This window comes from Equus asinus, chromosome 8, assembly GCF_041296235.1.
Source record: "Equus asinus isolate D_3611 breed Donkey chromosome 8, EquAss-T2T_v2, whole genome shotgun sequence".
NCBI classification, from domain to species: Eukaryota; Metazoa; Chordata; class Mammalia; order Perissodactyla; family Equidae; genus Equus; species Equus asinus.
This window is the reverse complement of record NC_091797.1, coordinates 19,213,348-19,232,318: the sequence shown is the minus strand read 5'-3', so window position 1 is coordinate 19,232,318 and position 18,971 is coordinate 19,213,348. Positions and strand designations below refer to the sequence as shown.

General features: G+C 38.9%; 1 protein-coding gene across 1 annotated transcript in view; it reads right to left on the bottom strand.

Annotated features, from left to right (window-relative positions):
• The window catches only part of CYP39A1 (cytochrome P450 family 39 subfamily A member 1), a 92,069-nt gene that overhangs the window by 45,987 nt on the left and 27,111 nt on the right, over positions 1 to 18,971 (bottom strand). Inside the window, exons 6-7 of the mRNA XM_014837506.3 lie at positions 14,715 to 14,822; positions 9,781 to 9,871 (exon numbers count right to left, since the gene is read on the bottom strand). Of these exons, the coding sequence (XP_014692992.1) occupies positions 9,781 to 9,871; positions 14,715 to 14,822 (199 nt within the window). The remainder of the gene's footprint in view (positions 1 to 9,780; positions 9,872 to 14,714; positions 14,823 to 18,971) is intronic.

Sequence of the window (18,971 nt, the reverse complement as noted above, 5' to 3'; positions counted from 1 at the left end):
TTTGTTTTTAAGAGAAGATGACCTTTTGCTGTTGGGCAAACACTCACAGTGGAAGTCCTGAATTAGAAAAGAAAATTGCTTTAAAACAATCTAAATAGGACCCAAATGTTAATGCCTGAGTGCTTTGGGTCAGTTGCCATAAATATGAATATTTATGCCGTGTTGATTAATCTTTCATGACCCAGTAATCCTTTAGCAGTTATCTTGAAGAAACAAAGTACCATGAAGCTAAAAATGCAAGAAGAATTTAAGTACGTATTCCTACATTTTAACTAAAATAAAAAATAAAAGAAAACCATAATGGTGGGTTACTGAAATGCTACTTAAATTAAAATGTAAATACTTAAATAAAATTGAGCATGTCATAATATATCGTTAACATTATAGTAAAAATATGAATAACTTAATTTTCTTCTTCAGCTCTGTGGGTACAGCAACGTTCACAACATTGAAAATAGATAAAACCCTATAGGAGGAGGACGAGATTTAGGAAAAAGACTTCTCTCTATCAAAACATACAAAATAAAGCTTGGTTGATCTAAGAGTGTGTGGAGTTTTAAATGAACAGAAGAAAGGAGATGAGCATTTGTCTTTGTCAGCACACAGGTGTTTCAGTTAATTATTGAACTATTTTTTAGAATTGTGCATGATTCACACGACTATGAGGTTTCATGAGAAAGGTGAGGAGATTTAACTGCACTGAGTCTGCAAGCAAGAGGTCACCTCAGCCGGGAACACACAAGAATGTATGTGCGTATACACACAGATGCACAGATATAAAGGCACAGTTATATTTATAAAATGTATTTGTACTTATAAAAATATTTATACAGTAATATGATAAATATACTTATTTCTTATACTCACATACATATGTAAACATATATATTATTTACACACACACACCAATATTTGTTAATTTTGGCTATGTGATAGCTGAACCCTTTGCTTCCACAGAAGCTTGTCTATCATCACAGAGCAGAAAAATGCCAGATTCTTGCTTTCCTTGCCTCCCTTGAAGCTAGGACATTAAGAGGAAAATAACACTTTGCCAACTGGATCTACCAACCCAGACTTTCAATCGAGAGTCAGTGATGTAGAGGCAGCCCAGTGGCATAGTGGTTAAGCTCACATACTCCAATTTGGCAGCCTGGGTTTGCAGGTTCGGATCCCAGATGCAGACCTACACACTGCTCATCAAGCCACGCCGTGGTGGTGTCTCACACACAAAACAGAGGAAGACTGGCATAGATGTTAGCTTAGGGACAATCTTCCTCAAGCAAAAAGAGGAAGATTGGCAACAGATGTTAGCTCAGGGCCAATCTTCCTTAGCAAAAAAAAAAAAAAAAGAGTTAGTGATGTAAAGAAATGGAGACTGAAAAAATTTCCTCTGGCAGCAACTGCAGTTTTTGTAGGATGAAGTCCCTGGGGACACAGCATAATTCAGCCTCCTCTGCCTGTGGCCACAATGTAATTGGCATTAGTGGCAGTTGTTGTGCCTGCCACACCAGGCCTGCAGAAGGATTTGGAGCATTATGTTAGGCCATGCACCCTCCATGCCTGGTTGTCCAGCCCTCCTAGAAATTCTGTGAACTCCCTAATAAACTTTTAATACATTTGGTTTTTACTAATTGAGCTATAGTTAGGTTCTGCTGTTGCCTCTAAGAAACTAGCTTATAAATTACGGAAGGAGTAACCAGAGTAAGCAGTGTGGAAATAAAAGGAAGGGACAAAGTACAGCTTATTGGGAAGGTGAATGGAGCCACAGGAGGGGAAGGTGCACGATTTCCAATGGTGGCAAGGGTAAGCTGGATGAGGAGGAGAAGACACATCCACCCAGATTTTCTGCTGGGATCAGTGCGCAGTGGACTTTTCATGTCTGTAGAGGGCAGAAGGTCAGGTGAAAAGGGAAGTCTGAAAGCCATGAGCCTAGCAGGTTCTTGTGGTGATGGAAACTAGGAAGGACAGGCATATGCTTGTCAAGAGAAGAAGGGAAAAGTCTCAGTGGGGATGGAAGCCATGACATCTTCTCCTCTTTATATGTTCTCTCTAAATATGGTAAATCAGGTTATTTACCACTTGTTAGATATGTGCTCACATTCTTCTCTGGAAAATATGCCACAGAAATGCCACTGATGGTGACGATCTCAGAGAATTCTATGATGAGGACACAGTGAGCCCACGCCTGCAGTCTCTGGCCGCAAGCAGCTCTTCCTGTAGATTTCTGCTCGTCTGACTCCTAACCATCTCCAAGTCCTTGCTCAAATCTCATCTACAAGCCCTCCTCTGATCCAGCTATTTAATGCTGCCACCTGCTCCCACTCCCGGCACTCCTGATCCTCCCTACTCTGATCTGTTTTCTTTGTTACATAGCATTTATCACCTAGTCTAATATTTTTGGAGTTTACTTCTATATCATGTTTATTCTTAATTGCCTGTCTCCTCTACCAGAATGTGAGCGCCAAAACAAAAGTAATAGCTGTGGGTTTTTTTTCCATATATCCAAACTCCTAAAATAGTTCCTGGCATATAACAGGGGCTCAGTGAGTATTTGTTGAATGAATGAATGAGTGTGGCTGGGGTGAAATAAATGAGGAGGAGGCTGGCCGAGAGATTGGTGAGATGACAAAGAGCCTCCAAGGCCACATGAAGGCTTTCGATTGTATTCTGAGTGAGATGTGAAGCCACCGGATGTTGCTGAGCAGAGCAGCAGGACCTGACAGATGAAGGAAAAAGAACCAGTGGAGGAAGAGAGGTTGAACCCGCCAAGGGATTAGTGATAAAGACTGCACGGTATCAGAGACAATTAGAGGGGTTGGGATCCACACGTCTGGGTGGCCTTGGTCAGAAGGCAGGATAGGTACACAAGGAGTAAAGATGATTCTACACAGAAACCACAAATCAGATCTCTTTTATGGTGTTTATTATCAGTCGTCATTATTTTCTTCGGTAAATTTTAATGTCCTGACGCTCCCACCATAATGTTTTAGAAAACAGTTTGATTATAAATATGGTAGTCTTATTTTCTGAACCAAAAATGAGGTGCATAGTTTAGAAAATCTTTTTTCTAATCTATAAATTTACTTTTGTTCAAAGTCTTATAAAGGTATCAAAACTAAATTGCATTTAGTGTTACAAACATAACACACGGCAGAAAGAAAATGAACAGCGTTCTTAGAGGGTACTCACAGGTCTACCTGAGTTAGACTGAGACTGTGCACCCAAAGGTGGGTCAGACCACCAAGGCCGTGGTTTCAGGCTCGGGCGTACGAACGTCACTCCAGGAATGTTTTCTAAATACACATGTCTTCTAACTAGAGCTATGCTTTCGGAAGACCAATATGGGAGCAACTTAGAATGGGATCAAGCTGGAAATTGCATCTAAACATCTTAATTCAAGCATTCTCGAGTAAAATTTTGAAACAAGGAGATTTGCTAATTTACATTATCAGTCCTTGAGTCAGACAAACTTTGGTTCAAATCATAGTTCCACCATTTACTAGCTGTGTGGTTTTGGGCAAGTTACCTAATTGGTGCTTCATTTTCCTCAAGTTTAAAATGGGGGTGAACAATAACATTGAGGAGGGATGATTCAAGGATTGGGATGATTCGAGGATTGAGTGAGTCAACAGGAAAAGCACTTAGAATAGGGCCTAGTGCTTAGTAAGCGCTATCTGAGGGTTCGCTATTTCTGCAGTGGTTCTTTCCTTCCTTTAGGACAATATTAGACATAATCGCCTCATACTGTATTTTGGCTGTACTTCAATCTCTCCAAAAGTACAGCCAATTGATAGAAAAGTATTTCACTTACTGCTGTAAACACTCAAGAAAACCACCTTCTTTCAAAAAACAACACCAAGTAATATTTGGAAGTAGAAAAACTTGAAGTCATAATAGTTACTAATTTCATGATATGAGATTATAAAATTTCATATAACTGATATGATTATATCAGTTTCAGTCATAACAGATTTATAAAACAACTGTGTTGTGACAGGCATCATGCCATCTACTTTATATTTGCTATATCCTCATAATAATCCATGATTCGGGCATTCTTATTTTGCTGTTTTCCTAAAGAGGAAACAGGCTTAAAAAATGTGTTAACTTGAGTAAGGATATACCATTCCTAAGTTTCTTAGACTGAATTTGAACCCAGGGAATGTGGCACAAGTACTTGAACCATGTTTTTGAGGTTATTACAGGCAATTAAAATAATATATGGTGGGGGCCAGCCTGAAGGCATGGTGGTTGGGTTTGCACTCTCTGCTTCAGCAGCCCAGGGTTCATGGGTTCGTACCCTGGGCGCAAACCTACACACCACTCATCAAGCCATGCATCCCACATACAAAATAGAGAAAGATGGGCACAGATGTTAGCTCAGTGATAATCTTCCTCAAGAAAAAGAGGAAGATTGGGAGCAGATGTTAGTTCAGGGACAATCTTCCTCATAAAAAAAAATAATAATAATGTGTGGTGATTTACAAATTAAAATTGAAAACAAAACTACTAATTTTCAGGAACTGTACACCAAAACTCTGTAATAAAGCAAAATATTCTTTATCAGATCCTCAATGATTTGATAATATATATTTCACTCAAGATCAAGGGATAAAAATAAAGTCAGAGGCAAGAAAATGCTTTACAGAGTTCAAAACTCTAGAGAAATGTCAGTATTAATTACCATTCATATGAATTCTTGAGCTTAAGACTACTTAGTTTCTCTAAGTACCGATCAGATATTGGCTAATCAGATATTGGTTCTACTAACTCAAAAACTAAGTATAGGAGCCCAGCCCTGTGGCATAGTGGTTAAGTTCGGCACACTCCACTTTGGCAGCCTGGGTTTGCAGGTTTGGATCCTGTGCACAGACCTACACCATTTGTCAGCCATGCTGTGGTGGCAACCCACATACAAAATAGAGGAAGACTGGCACAGATGTTAGCTCAGGGCCAATCTTCTTCAAGCAAAAAAAGAGGAAGGTCAGATGTTAGCTCAGGGTGAATCTTCCTCAGCGCAAAAAAAAAAACATTAAGTGTAGAAAATTGTCAAAAACTTCCCTACACAAAACACCCATTCAATACGAACTGTCTAGTGAGATGGGCGATAGAGCCACAAACGAAGCCTACACCAAGACTCTCATCTCTTAAAAATATATCCTTATATTTGTTCATTAAATTCATTCAGAAAATATCGGTTGAGTAATGTTTCGGTTCTAGGCAACTGGGAATACCACAGAGACCAAGAAAGTAACTGTACCTGCTGTTGAAGAGATGACATTCTGGTGAAGGAGGCAGAGGATAAATAAATAATTATACAAATAAATAAAAAATAATTCTTATGAAGGAAATAAGGAGTGAGATGAGTCAGAAAATCACTAAGGGCAGAGTTAAAGAAAGTGACTCTAGATAGCGTAAGCCTAAAAGACCTATCTGAGGAATGACACTCAGGCAGACCGAAAGATGAACAAGAACAGGGGAAAGGGTTCTAGGCACAGAAAATCTATACAATTCATCAGCATGTACACCTCTCCAAAGAAACTGTAAATATTCACTTTTCTCTCCTAACATCTTCTGGATACTTCCAAGCCTGCTTTCACTTTTACAAAAAGCACTTTGTCTGTGAGCTGAGAGCATGAACCACACCTTCTTCATCTTCATAGCCCTACACTTCACCAAGTGCCTTGAAACGGTGGGCACTCAAAACATGTTTGAGGGCCAAGTCAATGAACAGATGAATAAAGGGTTAACCTGTATGAATCTAGAAGGTTTCCTAAAAGAAATTTTTTAAATTATAGTTCAGGATGATGTCAGCAAAAGTGGTAGAATAAGGACTCCAAAAACTCCCTCCTTGAATCAATGAGAACCTGGTAAATACCAGAACCAATTTTTTTAGAACTCTGGAAATTAACCAAAGGTTTGCAGCAATCCACGGAGTGTTCATCCAAGAAAAATGGCTGAATCCTGGTAAGAACAGCGAGCTTAATGACATCTTAACTTGCCCTATTTCCACACCCCTCTCCACAGGTCCACGTAGTCTTGAAGATAACAGCCTGCAATCCCAGTGCACACCAGCAGCCCAGTAGCCACCAGAGGGGGCCAAACAGGGTTGGAACTACTTCAAAATCTCATTTCTACAGAACTCTCATTATTTGACCTGACTGGCAGTTCCCTGGAAGATCCCACTTGCAAGACTCTTTATCTGACCTGACTTGGAGCTCACCCATTGGAAAAAGTCTTTTCCCCAGGGGTATTGGTTGGAAACCTTTACATAATTGTTCAACTTGGCAGCTACCTGAGGCAATGGATAACAGTTGGGACAAACAACAGGCAAACCAAAATGATTAAAACGAAAAGTTAGGGAATGAGATGTCCTAGGGGCTTTGACGAGGTCCAACATATTCCTGGGAACACAGAAGGTGAGGCACTTGTGTAGGGCTGAGCACATGCCCAGGGCTTTACTCATGTGCAGGAAAGACCTGGGAAGGCCCTAAGGTCTCACTTAAGGCTGACTTTGAGGCTCTGTGCAAGCAGGAAGCGAAAGCTAAGGCAGCGTTGTCAACTGCCTGGCCGAGTGTTGAAGGCATGCCCCAACATGCAGACAGAGCCCCTTGGCAAGGAAGAGCAGTCTTACTGTTTCCTAGTGTAAAGAAACCTCTGTCCAAGCATTAGCTGACCACTAACCAAGCAGAGACCTAAGTGGCCACATATGACAAAGAACACAAACTTTATACAATTAGTCAAGAAAAGTCACTAAAAAAACAAATAAGAACAACAAGCAGCAAAAACAATAACTCTTGAGGAGAGAGGAGAATCTGATTTCTAGAGTTTCCACATTACGTTATTTAAAATACCTGGTATTCAACAAAAAAATTATGACATGCAACAAGAAATATGAAATAAGACATGCAACAGGAAAATATAGATCATACACAGGGAAAAATCAATCAATTGAAACTATCCTTGAAGAAACCTAGACGTTGGACTTATTAAAAATAAGACTTGAAAAGATATTTGAAATATAGTCAAAGAACTAAAAAAGTCATGTCTAAGAACTAAATAGAGAATATCAATAAAGACAGAAAAGATAGAAATTATGAATAAAGATCAAAACAGAAATAAATGAAATAGAGTATAGAAAATCAATAGGAAAAATAAAATCAATAAAACCAAAAGTATTTTTTGGAAACAATATTGACAACCCTTTAGCTACACTGGCGGAGAAAAAAAGAAAAAGGACACAAATTACCAAAATCAAGAATGAGGGAGATGCTTTCCTAGTGACCTTACAGAAATAAAAAAGATTCTGGAGAATATTATGAACAATTGTACACCAACAATTTAAATAACCTAGATAAAATGGGCAAATTCCTAAAAGATACAAACCACAAAACTGACTTCAGAAGAAACATGTAATCTGAGTACAACTATAACAAGCAGAGAGAATGAATGAATCAAAAAACCTCTCACAAAGAAAATCTCTGGACCAGATCACTTCACTGGTAATTCCACCATATGGTTAAGAAGAATTAACACCGATCCCTCACAAACTCTTCCAAAAAACAGAAGAGGAGGAAACACCTCCGAAATCATTGTATAAAGCCAGAATTATCCTCATACCCAAACCAGACAGTCTTCTCCATCACAAGAAAACTACTGACCAATATCCCTTATTAATATAGATGCAAAATTCCTTAACAAAACACTAGCAAACTGAATCCAGCAACATAAAAAATTATACATTTTATATGGATTATACACCCCTGACTAAGTAGGATTTATCTCAGGAATGTAATCTTAAAATCAATTAGTGTGAAACATCATGATATAAAATAAAATACTATGCTAAGCGAAAGAAGCCAGACAAAGGACCAAGTATTCAGGAGCAGCTTTTATCTTGAGACTTGTTATAAGAAAGTTGGGCAAAGTGTCTGGCATGAGCTCTAGGGGTGAGTGTTGAGGCCAGAGATTCAGAGTTGGAAATCCACTAAGGACATCTCCAAGAAGGAAATGGTGATCTTGCGATAGAGAAGAGAGTAAGAATGGGAGAATAGCCATTGAGTCAGATTCTTGATCCATGCACTTTAACATCCTTTCTCTGTCAGGATCCTTTGTACGGACACATGGATATTTTCCTTGATATCAGCCTCCAAAGATCTGTGGTTTCCTCTCACAACATCTAAATTCCAGAGCTGCTACAACATCTTATGCATGAATTGATCTGAATTGCTTCTGTATAAACATGGCAAAAATGTTTGCTATTTTTAATCAATTGTTTTCAATCCTACAAGAGTCTTACAGACTGAAAGCACTGACATAGTATAGCTATTACACTGGTACTACTATTTCAAGGAGCACTTTTCTGTCAGAGGAGAACAATAGGTTGTAAAAATAAAGCAGAATATAGAAAAAGAGAAAAGCCTTTGTCTTTCTCCATTAGAACTGTTTCAAGAGTTCAAGATTCAAGCACTGCAGAAATTTAGATTAATATAACACTTTTGTTGTGGCCTTTGGGTCAAACAGGCTTCCCACGTTATCCCCACCACCCCCATACCTACTCTTTTATTGCTAAAGACCAGGAGTTTGGAGAACCCTAAGTCAGGAGACGACTTTAGTAAGGAAATGGTAAGGAGGGTATATGACAATCCAGGGTGCCTTCCCTTGTATCATTTGCAGACATGCAGGCACGCAGATTTCCATGAGCTTCATAGACATAAGCTCCACCAAGGAAACAGTCTTCTCTAATACTCACCAGTGCACCTCCAGAATCTAACTTGTTAGCACTGTCGGTACTCAATGATTCTAATGCTCACCATTTCTATGAGATGAGACCAGCACTGCTGATGAACACTCAGGTTCAGGGACAGTATGGCTTCAATAGTCATGTTGGTTAAGCCAATTTGCTTGTTTGTTTAACTCAAAAAGCAGCAGTAAAAAATTAAGAAAAAATTCCAAATAAAATATTTTCAGCAATCATGAAGGGGGGGCTACCCGTTAATTGGCATCATATCTTTTGTCCTACTATTATATCATTTTCTTCCAAGAAAACCAAGTCATTTCTTCTTCTTTTTATATCAAAATACATAATTTAACATATTAAGGTTTTAAAAAATAACCCACTCCCAAATAGGTTAAATTATGCTAAATAAACAAGTGGTTGAGCTCTCTCCATTCAAGTTTATTTCTGCTTTTTAAAATAGATGACAATTGCAGAGTCCAAATCGAAACTAAGAAGTGCAAGGCAGTAATCCCTGTCTGCAGGTCCAAGCTCCAAATCTCTAACAATGGTAACTTTTAAAATAATGCCCTTGGCAGTGAAACCTTACCTGACATCCACACCCCAATAGTCATGTTATGTAATATATGGAATATGCACCATACTACTTTTCATAAGATCTGGGAAATCCTAAATTCCAAAACTATGGACTTGTAGCTCAGTTGAAATAAGGGGTCAAGAGGTTTGAAGAAAATACCTGCGTATATGTATATATTTATGTTAAAGTAGGGAAGTCAGGCAAATCACAATCTCTCTAGCATTTATTTCATGACTTGGAAAGTAAGGGGGTTAGCCTAGGTGACCTCGAAAATCCTTGACAATAAGAAAATTCTACGATTCTACCTGATCAATTCACATCCTGAAACACACAACAAATTGTGTTCAATTTTGGATTATGTTGAATTTCTCTAAAATTAGGGGCATTTAGCTTTTCCCACAACACGTGACAAGCATATATTATTCAAATTTCTCTTTAACTATGTAATTTAATTCAGATTTAATACCTGCTGCACCAAACACAGAAGATATGTCTTCCATAATGGTCCTGTAGATATTGGGATGAGAGAGGACAAATGCAATTGTCCAAAACGTAACCTTAAAAAGAAAAATATGTATCAAACAACACAACTGTTTTTGAAAGTCAACAAAAGCATACTTAGTATTAGCCATAACGTTTAAAACAAACAAGGAAAATGTTTAAATTAAACTTAACAGCATGTGAGTAAAGGGGCCAGCCCCATGGCCCAGTGGTTAAGTCCACGTGCTCTGCTTTGGCGCCTGGGTTCGGTTCCAGGCACGGACCTACACCACTTGTCGGTAGCCGTGCTGTGGCAGTGACCCACATATGAAATAGAGGAAGACTGGCACAGATGTTAGCTTAGGACAAAAGTTCCTCAAGCAAATAGAGGAAGACTGGCAACAGATAGTGAGCTCAGGGCAAATCTTCCTCAGCAAAAAAAAAAAAAAAAAAAAAAGGTATGTTAGTAAAGAGCATCTTTGAAACTAGATTTTATAAACAAAAAAGATGTTATATATCTCTGAGAGTTCAAATCTATAATTTTATTTTCTCATTGTAGTTTAATATGTTGTTCATATAAATTAAACTATCTTTACTAAAAAATAAAGTGAAATTTTTTATTAATACACAATATAAAATATATAGGCATACACTAAATATTCAGAAACAACAAATTATGACACTGAGGAATGTCAATCCAAAACAAAACCATTTTTCAAGATTTAATTTCCTTGAAATACAAATGAATTAGCAAATCATATATTCTGCAAATGAAACACGGTGATTTTAAATAAGCCAAGAAACTATAATTGAAACTCACAAACTGAATTATAAGAATACTCAACATAAAAAATAGGGTCCTTCCACACCTGAATGTTACTGCACACGGCATACTTGCAAGTTCTCTCTCTAGACCAAACAAATTTTTTTCATCTCTTTCCTCACTGTGGTATTATAAGATTCAAATTACACTGCTATACATCACAAAAATTAACTTCCACTAATTCAGGTAGATGTTCCTGTGTATATTTTTAGGTTACACTATAAAGGAAACCTGTATAAAATCATTAAAAGAAGCTTGGGTTTCTCTTTCATTTTTTTCTGTAAACATGTACTATGAAAGAGATTTCATCTGGGAAAATCAGTCCTGAAATGACAAGGACTATAGACATATGGTCAATATATTTACAATGTATGTAATACATATAACCTATTAAATTTATATTATTAAATTAATTATAATAAATTATTAATAACACAAAAACACAAGTCTTTTTGTCCCTGTTGTGAGGTGACTTTAAGTACCTTTAAATAAACCCGATACTCCCCTCTGTGGTCAAAAGAAGAAGAGCAACCGTCTGAAGGCAAGCACTCAGATAAGCCAAATTCTATACTGCTCGTTGTCTTTCCCTTTGTGACATTAAAACTGACAATGCAAGGATCAATATGGCACTGTTTACATAAACAAAGAGAACGGGAGACCCAGGGCCCTCCAAGCTGGACAGCCTCTTTCGGTGGCATTATCCAGATTATGACAGACTCACCCTGGAGATCACCTAGCTCATTCCTACAGAGAGGAAACGTGCTCAGATAGCCCCTTCTGTCCGCCCGCCCCGGCCCTTTCTACTGTTAGCTATAGACGGAAGTGCTGAATTACTGCATTTAATTAAAGACCACTCCATACTCAGTTCATCTTATTTAAAGAGTCAGGATTCACGTTGGGGGATAAAAATAGTTTGGAGAGAGTACACAGATTTTCAGTTACACAAAAGAGAGGTTTGGGGTTTTATTAACCAGTGCTAAATCAGAGTTATAGAGATTCACTAAAATTCAGTAGTACTTTTATGACAAACACAAGGAATTCAAATAAACTACAAGTGGCTGTACCATGGTCTTAGTTACCATTTTGAATGCTTATTTTCTTAAGAGATTTCTCTTCCAAAAATCTTTGTCTTCTACTTTAAAAACCAAACGACTTTTTTAAAAATGAAAGGCATGTAAAAGACAGTAAAGAGTAGATAAGAAGTTCATATATATTACTGAATCAACAAACAAGAGTGAGTGACCTGGGGTCTTTGTGCAGCCACATTTGGGAGAGGAGTTACGAACTGCTCCCAAAGTACCCGTTAGTATTTTGCTAAAGGGGTCAAGTCTATGCTGAGGGCTGTGCGAAAAGGAGAAGGGCCTCCCGCTTCTCTGAACTTCTAAAGCAGCCACGACAGTCCCTTTCCATTGTTTTGGAGAGAGAAGAACCAACGTGAGAAGGGACGAGGAGGAAAGCTCTGCCACGCTGCGTCAGAGAGAAGATGAATTGAGGATGTTCTTCAGCATCATTTTTTTATCCATTCCAAAAATGGTTTAACAAATATGGATGGAGTCTCTATAAGACGTCAGATTCTCTTCTACCGATCGTGGTAAACACGAACACGTATAAGACTCAATTCTCGCCCAAAGAACTTTCACATCTAGTTGGGGATATGAGACACACACAGGAGAAAAACAGAGCTACATGTACAGGCAATGGGGGGTACAGACAATAAATGCTGTGGGACTTAAGGGGAGGGTGGGATGAGGTGGGGTGGGGTAGTGGTCACTACTGAAAGTATTTAGGAAAAGCTTCAGAGAAGCAATAAAAAAGGTAAAATGTCAGCTTTGAAATTAGTTTTGGAAAAATGTTCTTAAAAAGTTCATTTGGCAGTCAGGAATCTCTTGGAAACTGGAAATGATTTTCCCACAGAAATAATTTCATGAGTTATGGTTAATGTCTTGGGCAAGTCCATCAAAATTCACCTAGACCACTAGGCTTCCTAGTGACCTGCGCCAAGCGCATCTGAAGCCTGAGCTCTGAGCTCCGTGAGACTTGAGGCGGAGCCCAGAGTAGGAGGGAAGACAAGAACATGATCCAGGCACCAAGACAGGACAGGCCCCACCACCCACACCTCTGGCAGGTTTTCAGCAGCCTTCTGGGCAGCGATGGGAAGTCACAGAAGCCAGGACAGCCACTCCCATCCCGGGACATTTGAATGGTCAAGTTGTGGAAGCCATGGCAGTCCATTATTAATAGGCCATTGACAATAATGATTGATTGAAACCATGGCATTACTTTCTATAAGGGAAGAAAGCTAATGTTTATGGAGTACCTACTTCGTTCTGGGACTATTAGCCACTTCCCATTTCTTAAAAATATAAGGCTCACAACTATCTTATCAGATAGATGACATTACCCCTATTTTATAGATGAGGACACTGAGGCTCAGAGAGGTTAAACAATTGGCCCATTGTCACCCAGCCCCGGCATCTGGCTTTGGACCTGACTCTAAAGCCTTTCCAGGGTCTCTGCCCACACACCAGCTGCCTCTTGGAAGTGCCAACAAGAGCCAGCAAGATGGAACTTTTGCTAATCATCAGACACTTCCTTTCTGAAATTAATGACTTAAATCCTTTCAGACCAGTGCCAGGAACAAATTCCACAGAACTGACTTCCCCTGTATCAGATCAATGGGGCTTTGTGTCTTTTTCTTCCAGGGGACCTTTCTAATGAGATCTTGAGAATTAATCCTGTGACAGGAGTGGCTGTTTTGTTGCTGCTTGGAGAGTTATTGTGATGTTTGGTTTTTAATTCTGCTATAGCTTAATCAGCTTCGAAGAAAACTGTATAAGGAAAAAATCAGATAATAATATTAGAGGTACGTAAAGAAGGGGAAAGGACTAGACTATTTTTACTCGCTTATGCCAGATGAAATACATATTCTAGAGGCCGACACACATTTCAACAGAGGCAAGAATTTCTATTTCTGCTCTTTATCCAATAAGTTTTATAACAGGTTAAAGGAAACTAGAATATCTGGACTTAGAAAGCCTTTCACAACCTTTCTAAGGGGAAGGAGAAGTAAATAATACTCGAATCCTTATTTCTATTTTTCGGAAGAAGAAAGAAAAATGATCACATTTATTATTAGAAATGGGTTGAATTTTCCTGCTTAGTAGAAACCAATAAATAAAAAAGATTCACCCTTTAAGTTCTCAACTAATCTAAGTGAGGCTTAAGCTAACGTGAAATCCTTCTGACACGGGACCTCGGTGTGCACAGAATACGAAATGGCAGACAAATCTCATGGCTTTAATCTAGTTCACAACAGCTTTAAAAAGAAACAGTTAAAAAGTCTCTGCTCTCTTTACAAGTATTGTGAATTCCAATGTCACCAGCTCCACTCCTGAAAAGCTTACAGGACCAAGATGCCAAGTAATGCAAATGGGAACGATGCACAGAAGGAGAATGGGAATGCACGGGGAAGACAGAGAACTTTAATATTCATTGGTGTCACTTGGGTTTATCTCGCTGAATCCTTACAACAACCTTGTGGAGAAATGGGAGTTACCATTTATTAAGCACTCAAGTCCTACTAGGAGTTTTATTATTCCCTTTTCATCAGTAAGGAAATGGAGGTTCAGAAAGCTGGAGTTACTTCCATGAGATTCTATCGCTACGGCTGGAGATAATCTGGATTCAAGCCCCATCTCTCTGAAACTATCCGTTTGCCTCCTCTCTCCCTACTAAAAGGTCGGGGTCAAGTCTTATTCATCTTTGCAGCACCAACACAAAGCATGTTGCCTGACACACAAAGTGCTCCACGAGCAGGTGTTGCCACCTGGCCCCACAGTGCAAGCTTTCCCCTTATGTGACACGGGGCCTTTCAGAGGGCAGACTTCCCTTCTGATCTCTGCTTGGCCTCCTTTGTCATCTTATCAGATTTCATTAGGCATTCAATTTTGTTTTTCTATTTCACAACCAAATCCACTGCAGTCTTCTCTTCTCCATAATAAGAAGTTAGAAGACTGTAAGAAAGGAAGAAAAATGAAGAGAAAAATTCAAAGTACAGTAGAACAGAAATGTAACTCTTATTTTACTACTATACTTACAGGGACAGCATTGGACAGAGCAGCCCAAAGTAGTAAGAGTCCATAATTGGGTTGGTTTTGTTCATTTTTTTCCATCTCTATGATGTTCATCATAGCCTGTACGACTGTCTGTTTAAAAGAAATAAATATTGTCAAACCACAGCTACGCAACAAAGACTGATGCTAATAAACAAAGACCATGCACTGCTTTATTCTTCTTTTCTTTTTAAAGATTGGCTCTGAGCTAACATTCACTGCCAATCTTTTTTTTCCCTTCTTCCCAAAGCCCCCCAGTACATAGTTGTATATTCTAGGTGTAGGTCCTTCTGGTTCTGCTATGTGGGACGCTGTCTCAGCATGGCTTGATGAGCGGTGCTATGTCTGTGCTCAGGATCCAAACCAGTGAAACCCTGGGCCACGGAAGCTGAGCACACGAACTTAACCACTTGGCCACGGGTCCGGCCCCTCTTTTCTTTATTGGAAATAATGTCTAAAATATTATTCTTGCCATTCCTAGGTTTGCAGTTTGAGGCATGATAAGGGATTTACATCCTGAGTGGGTGTATAGTAATTAGGAGTAGGGACTCTGGAGCTCAACTCCCTAACTACATTGGTTCAAATCCTGGCTTTTTTCTTCCAAAGACTTTATTTTTTTAGAGCAGTTTTAGGTTTACAATAAAATTGAGAGGAAGTTACAGAGATTTCCCATATAACCCTTACCTTCATACATGCATAGCCTTCCTTGTTATCAACATCACTTACCAGAAGAGTAAATTTTTTACCAAGGAGGAACCTACATTGACACATCAAAGTCACCTAAGGTCCATAGTTTACCCAAGGGTTCACTTTTGGTGTTATAAATTCTATGGGTTTGGACAAATGCATAATGACATATATCCATCATTACAATGTCATACAGAGTATTTTCACTGCCCTAAAAATCCTCTATGCTCTGCCTATTCCTCTCTACCCTCTCCCTGACAACCACGGATTGTTTTACTGTCTCCATAGTTATGCCTTTTCCAGAATGTTATGTAGTTGGAAGCATACGGTATGTAGCCTTCTCAGGTTGGCTTCTTTCTCTTAGTAATATGCATTTATGGTTCCTCCATGTCTTTTCGTGGTTTAATAGCTCACTTCTTTTTAGTGCTGAATAATATTCCAGTCTCTGGATGTACTATAGTTTATTCATTTACCTAGTGAAGGGCACATTAGCTGCTTCCAAGTTTTGGCAATTATGAATAAAGCTGCTATAAACATCCATATGCAGGTTTTTTGTGTGGACATAAGTTTTCAAATAATTTGAGCAAATACAAAGAAGTGTGATTGCTAGACTGTATGGTAAGAGCATGTTTCCTTTTGTAAGAAACAACCAAAGTGTCTTCCAAAATGTCTATCATTTTGCATTCCCACCAGCAATGAATGAAAGCTCCTGTTCCTCCACATCCTCATCAGCATCTGGTGTTGTCAATGTTCCAGATTCTGGCCATTCTAATAGCTGTTTAGTAGTATCTTATTGTTGTTTTAATTGATGGATATATGTCATTTCCCTGATGAAATATGATGTGGAGCATCTTTTCATATGTTTATTTGCCACCTGTATATTCTTTAACAAGGTGACCATTAAAGTCTTTGGCCCATTTTTTGATTGGGTTGTTTGTTTTCTTATTGTTGAATTTTAACTGTTCTTTGTATACTTTAGATAACGGTTCTTTATCAGATGAGCCTTTTCCAAATATTTTCTCCCAGTCTAGGTTGTCTTCTAATTCTCTTGATATTGTCTTTCACAGAACAGTTTTTAATTTTAATGAAGTCCAGCTTATTAATAATTTCTTTCATGGATTGTGTCTTTGGAGTTATATGTAAAAAGGCACCCCCATACCCAAGGTCAAGTAGGTTTTCTCCTACATTATCTTCCAGTAGTTTAATACTTTTGCATTTTACATTTAGGTCTATGATCCATTTTGAGTCAAATTTTGTAACAGATGTAAAGTTTGTGCCTAGATTTTTTTTTTGCATGTGGCTGTCCAGTTGTTTCAGCACTACTTGTTGAGGGGTCTATCTCTTTTCCATTATATTGCCTTTGAACCTTCGTCAAAGATCAGTTGATTATATTTAAGTGGGTCTATTTCTGGGCTCTCTATTCTCTTTCATTAATCTATTTGTCTATTCTTTTGCCAATGCCACACTATCTTGATGACTGTAGTTTTATAATAACTCTTCAAGTCAGGCATTGTCACTCCTTTGAAAAACTTTGTTCTCTTTCAATACTGTCTTGGCAATTTTGGGTCTTTTGCCTCTCCATATAAACTTTAGAATCAGCTTGTCGATATCCATGAAATAACTTGCTGGAATTTTGATTGGGATTGCATTGAATCTATAGATCAAGTTGGGAAGAACTGACATCTTGACAATGTTGAGACCTCCTATCCATGAACATGGAATATCTCTCCATTTATTTAGTTCTTTTATTGTATTCATCACAGTTTTTTTAGTTTTCCTCATATAAATCTTATATATATATATTATTAAATTTATTCCTAAGAATTTCACTTTTGGAGGTGCTAATGTAAATGGTAAAGTGTTTTTAATTTCACATTCCACATGTTCATTATTGATATATAGGAAAGCAATTAACTTTTGTATATTAACATGGTATCCTGCAACCTTGCTATAATTGCTTATTAGTTCCAGTAGTTTTTTTGTTGATTCTTTTGGATTTACTACATATAGACCATGTCATCTGTGAACAAAGATGGTTTTGTGTCTTCCTTCCCAATCTGTATAACTTTTTTATTTCCTTTTCTCGCTTTATTGCATTAGCAAGGACTTTCAGTATTATGTTGAAAAGGAGTGGTGAGAGGGGACATCATTGCTGAAGGGCTTCTAGTACTAACTTCCAATGTGTGTGGAGGGGGGTTTCACACACCAGTAGGCAATTCTCAGGACACCAGCTGGGCGTCCTATAACTCAACTCAATTCAATTCAATTCTGACACTATCTACTCAGAGATAGCATCAGGTTCCAAAGGTTAATGGCTGAGGCCTACAAGACTGGGCCCTCTCACCCCCTCAGATGTGAGTTGCAAGCTCACATTATTACCTGTGCTTCTGACTGACTAGTTACAGATGGGAGGTTCCAATGACCCACTCCTTGGATTTCAGATGCCAGTAGAAATTCCAGGTTGTTGGCTGTACTTCTGACCAACTGGCTATATAAATCAGAGACTCCCACAACTTCCTCCTCAGATTTGATTAATTTGCTAGAGTGGCTCACAGAAATTAGAAACATTTTACTTACTGGATTACTGGTTTATTATAAAAGGATACTATAAAGGATATTATAAAGGATATAGATGAACATCCAGATGGAAGAGTTATGTAGGGCACATAGGGGGAAAGGGTCCTTAGCTTCCATGCTTTCTCTGAGCACACCACTCTCCCCAAATCTCCATGTGTTCACTAACCCAGAAGCTCTGTGAACCCTGTCCTTTTGAGTTTTTATGGAGGCTTCATTATGCAAGCATGATTGATTAAATCATTGGCCACTGGTGACTGATTCATCCTCCAACCCCTTGCCCATCTCCCAAGGTCAGGGTATGGAACTGAAAGTTAGAACCCTCTAATAACATGATTGGTTCCTCTGGGAGTTTTCCCCCATCCTTAAATGACCTAGGGGCATTTCAAAAGTTATCCAATTAATGTAACAAGAGACACATTTATAGCTCTCATCACTTAAGAAATTCCACCCCAGGTGGTTGGGAATATAAGCCACAGCAGACTTGTGTCCCTGGCTATCTCAAATAGCCACACAGGGGACCTGCCCCAGCCTTCCAATGCCTGAAAGGATTGTTTGCTGCCATGCCTGGGGCGCCAGCCCCACCCATCTGCACTCTTGAGAGACTGACAACAGCCTCATCTTGCAAGGAGCCACACACAGAAGGCCTGCAGGGTTTGTGAGCCCCTGAGCCTAGCAACCAGCCATGCTGGGGGCCTGATTTACTTAACAGCAAAACAACAGAAGTTCTGTGCTATCAGACCTTGCAGCCAGGCATGCAGGGGCTTGCCTTGCCCAATAAAGTGACTAAAGTGACCATAGCAACTACACGTGGCTGAGCCTTACAACCAGGCAGCCTTGAGGCCAGCCTAGCTTACCCATGTGCCCACAACAAGAGCAACCTTGCCACAACAGAAGGATATACATAGACCATACAGGGGCCATTCCTGGAACATTTGGAATGGGTGAAAAGTGGGAAGCACATTGCTGGGCCCCATAAGG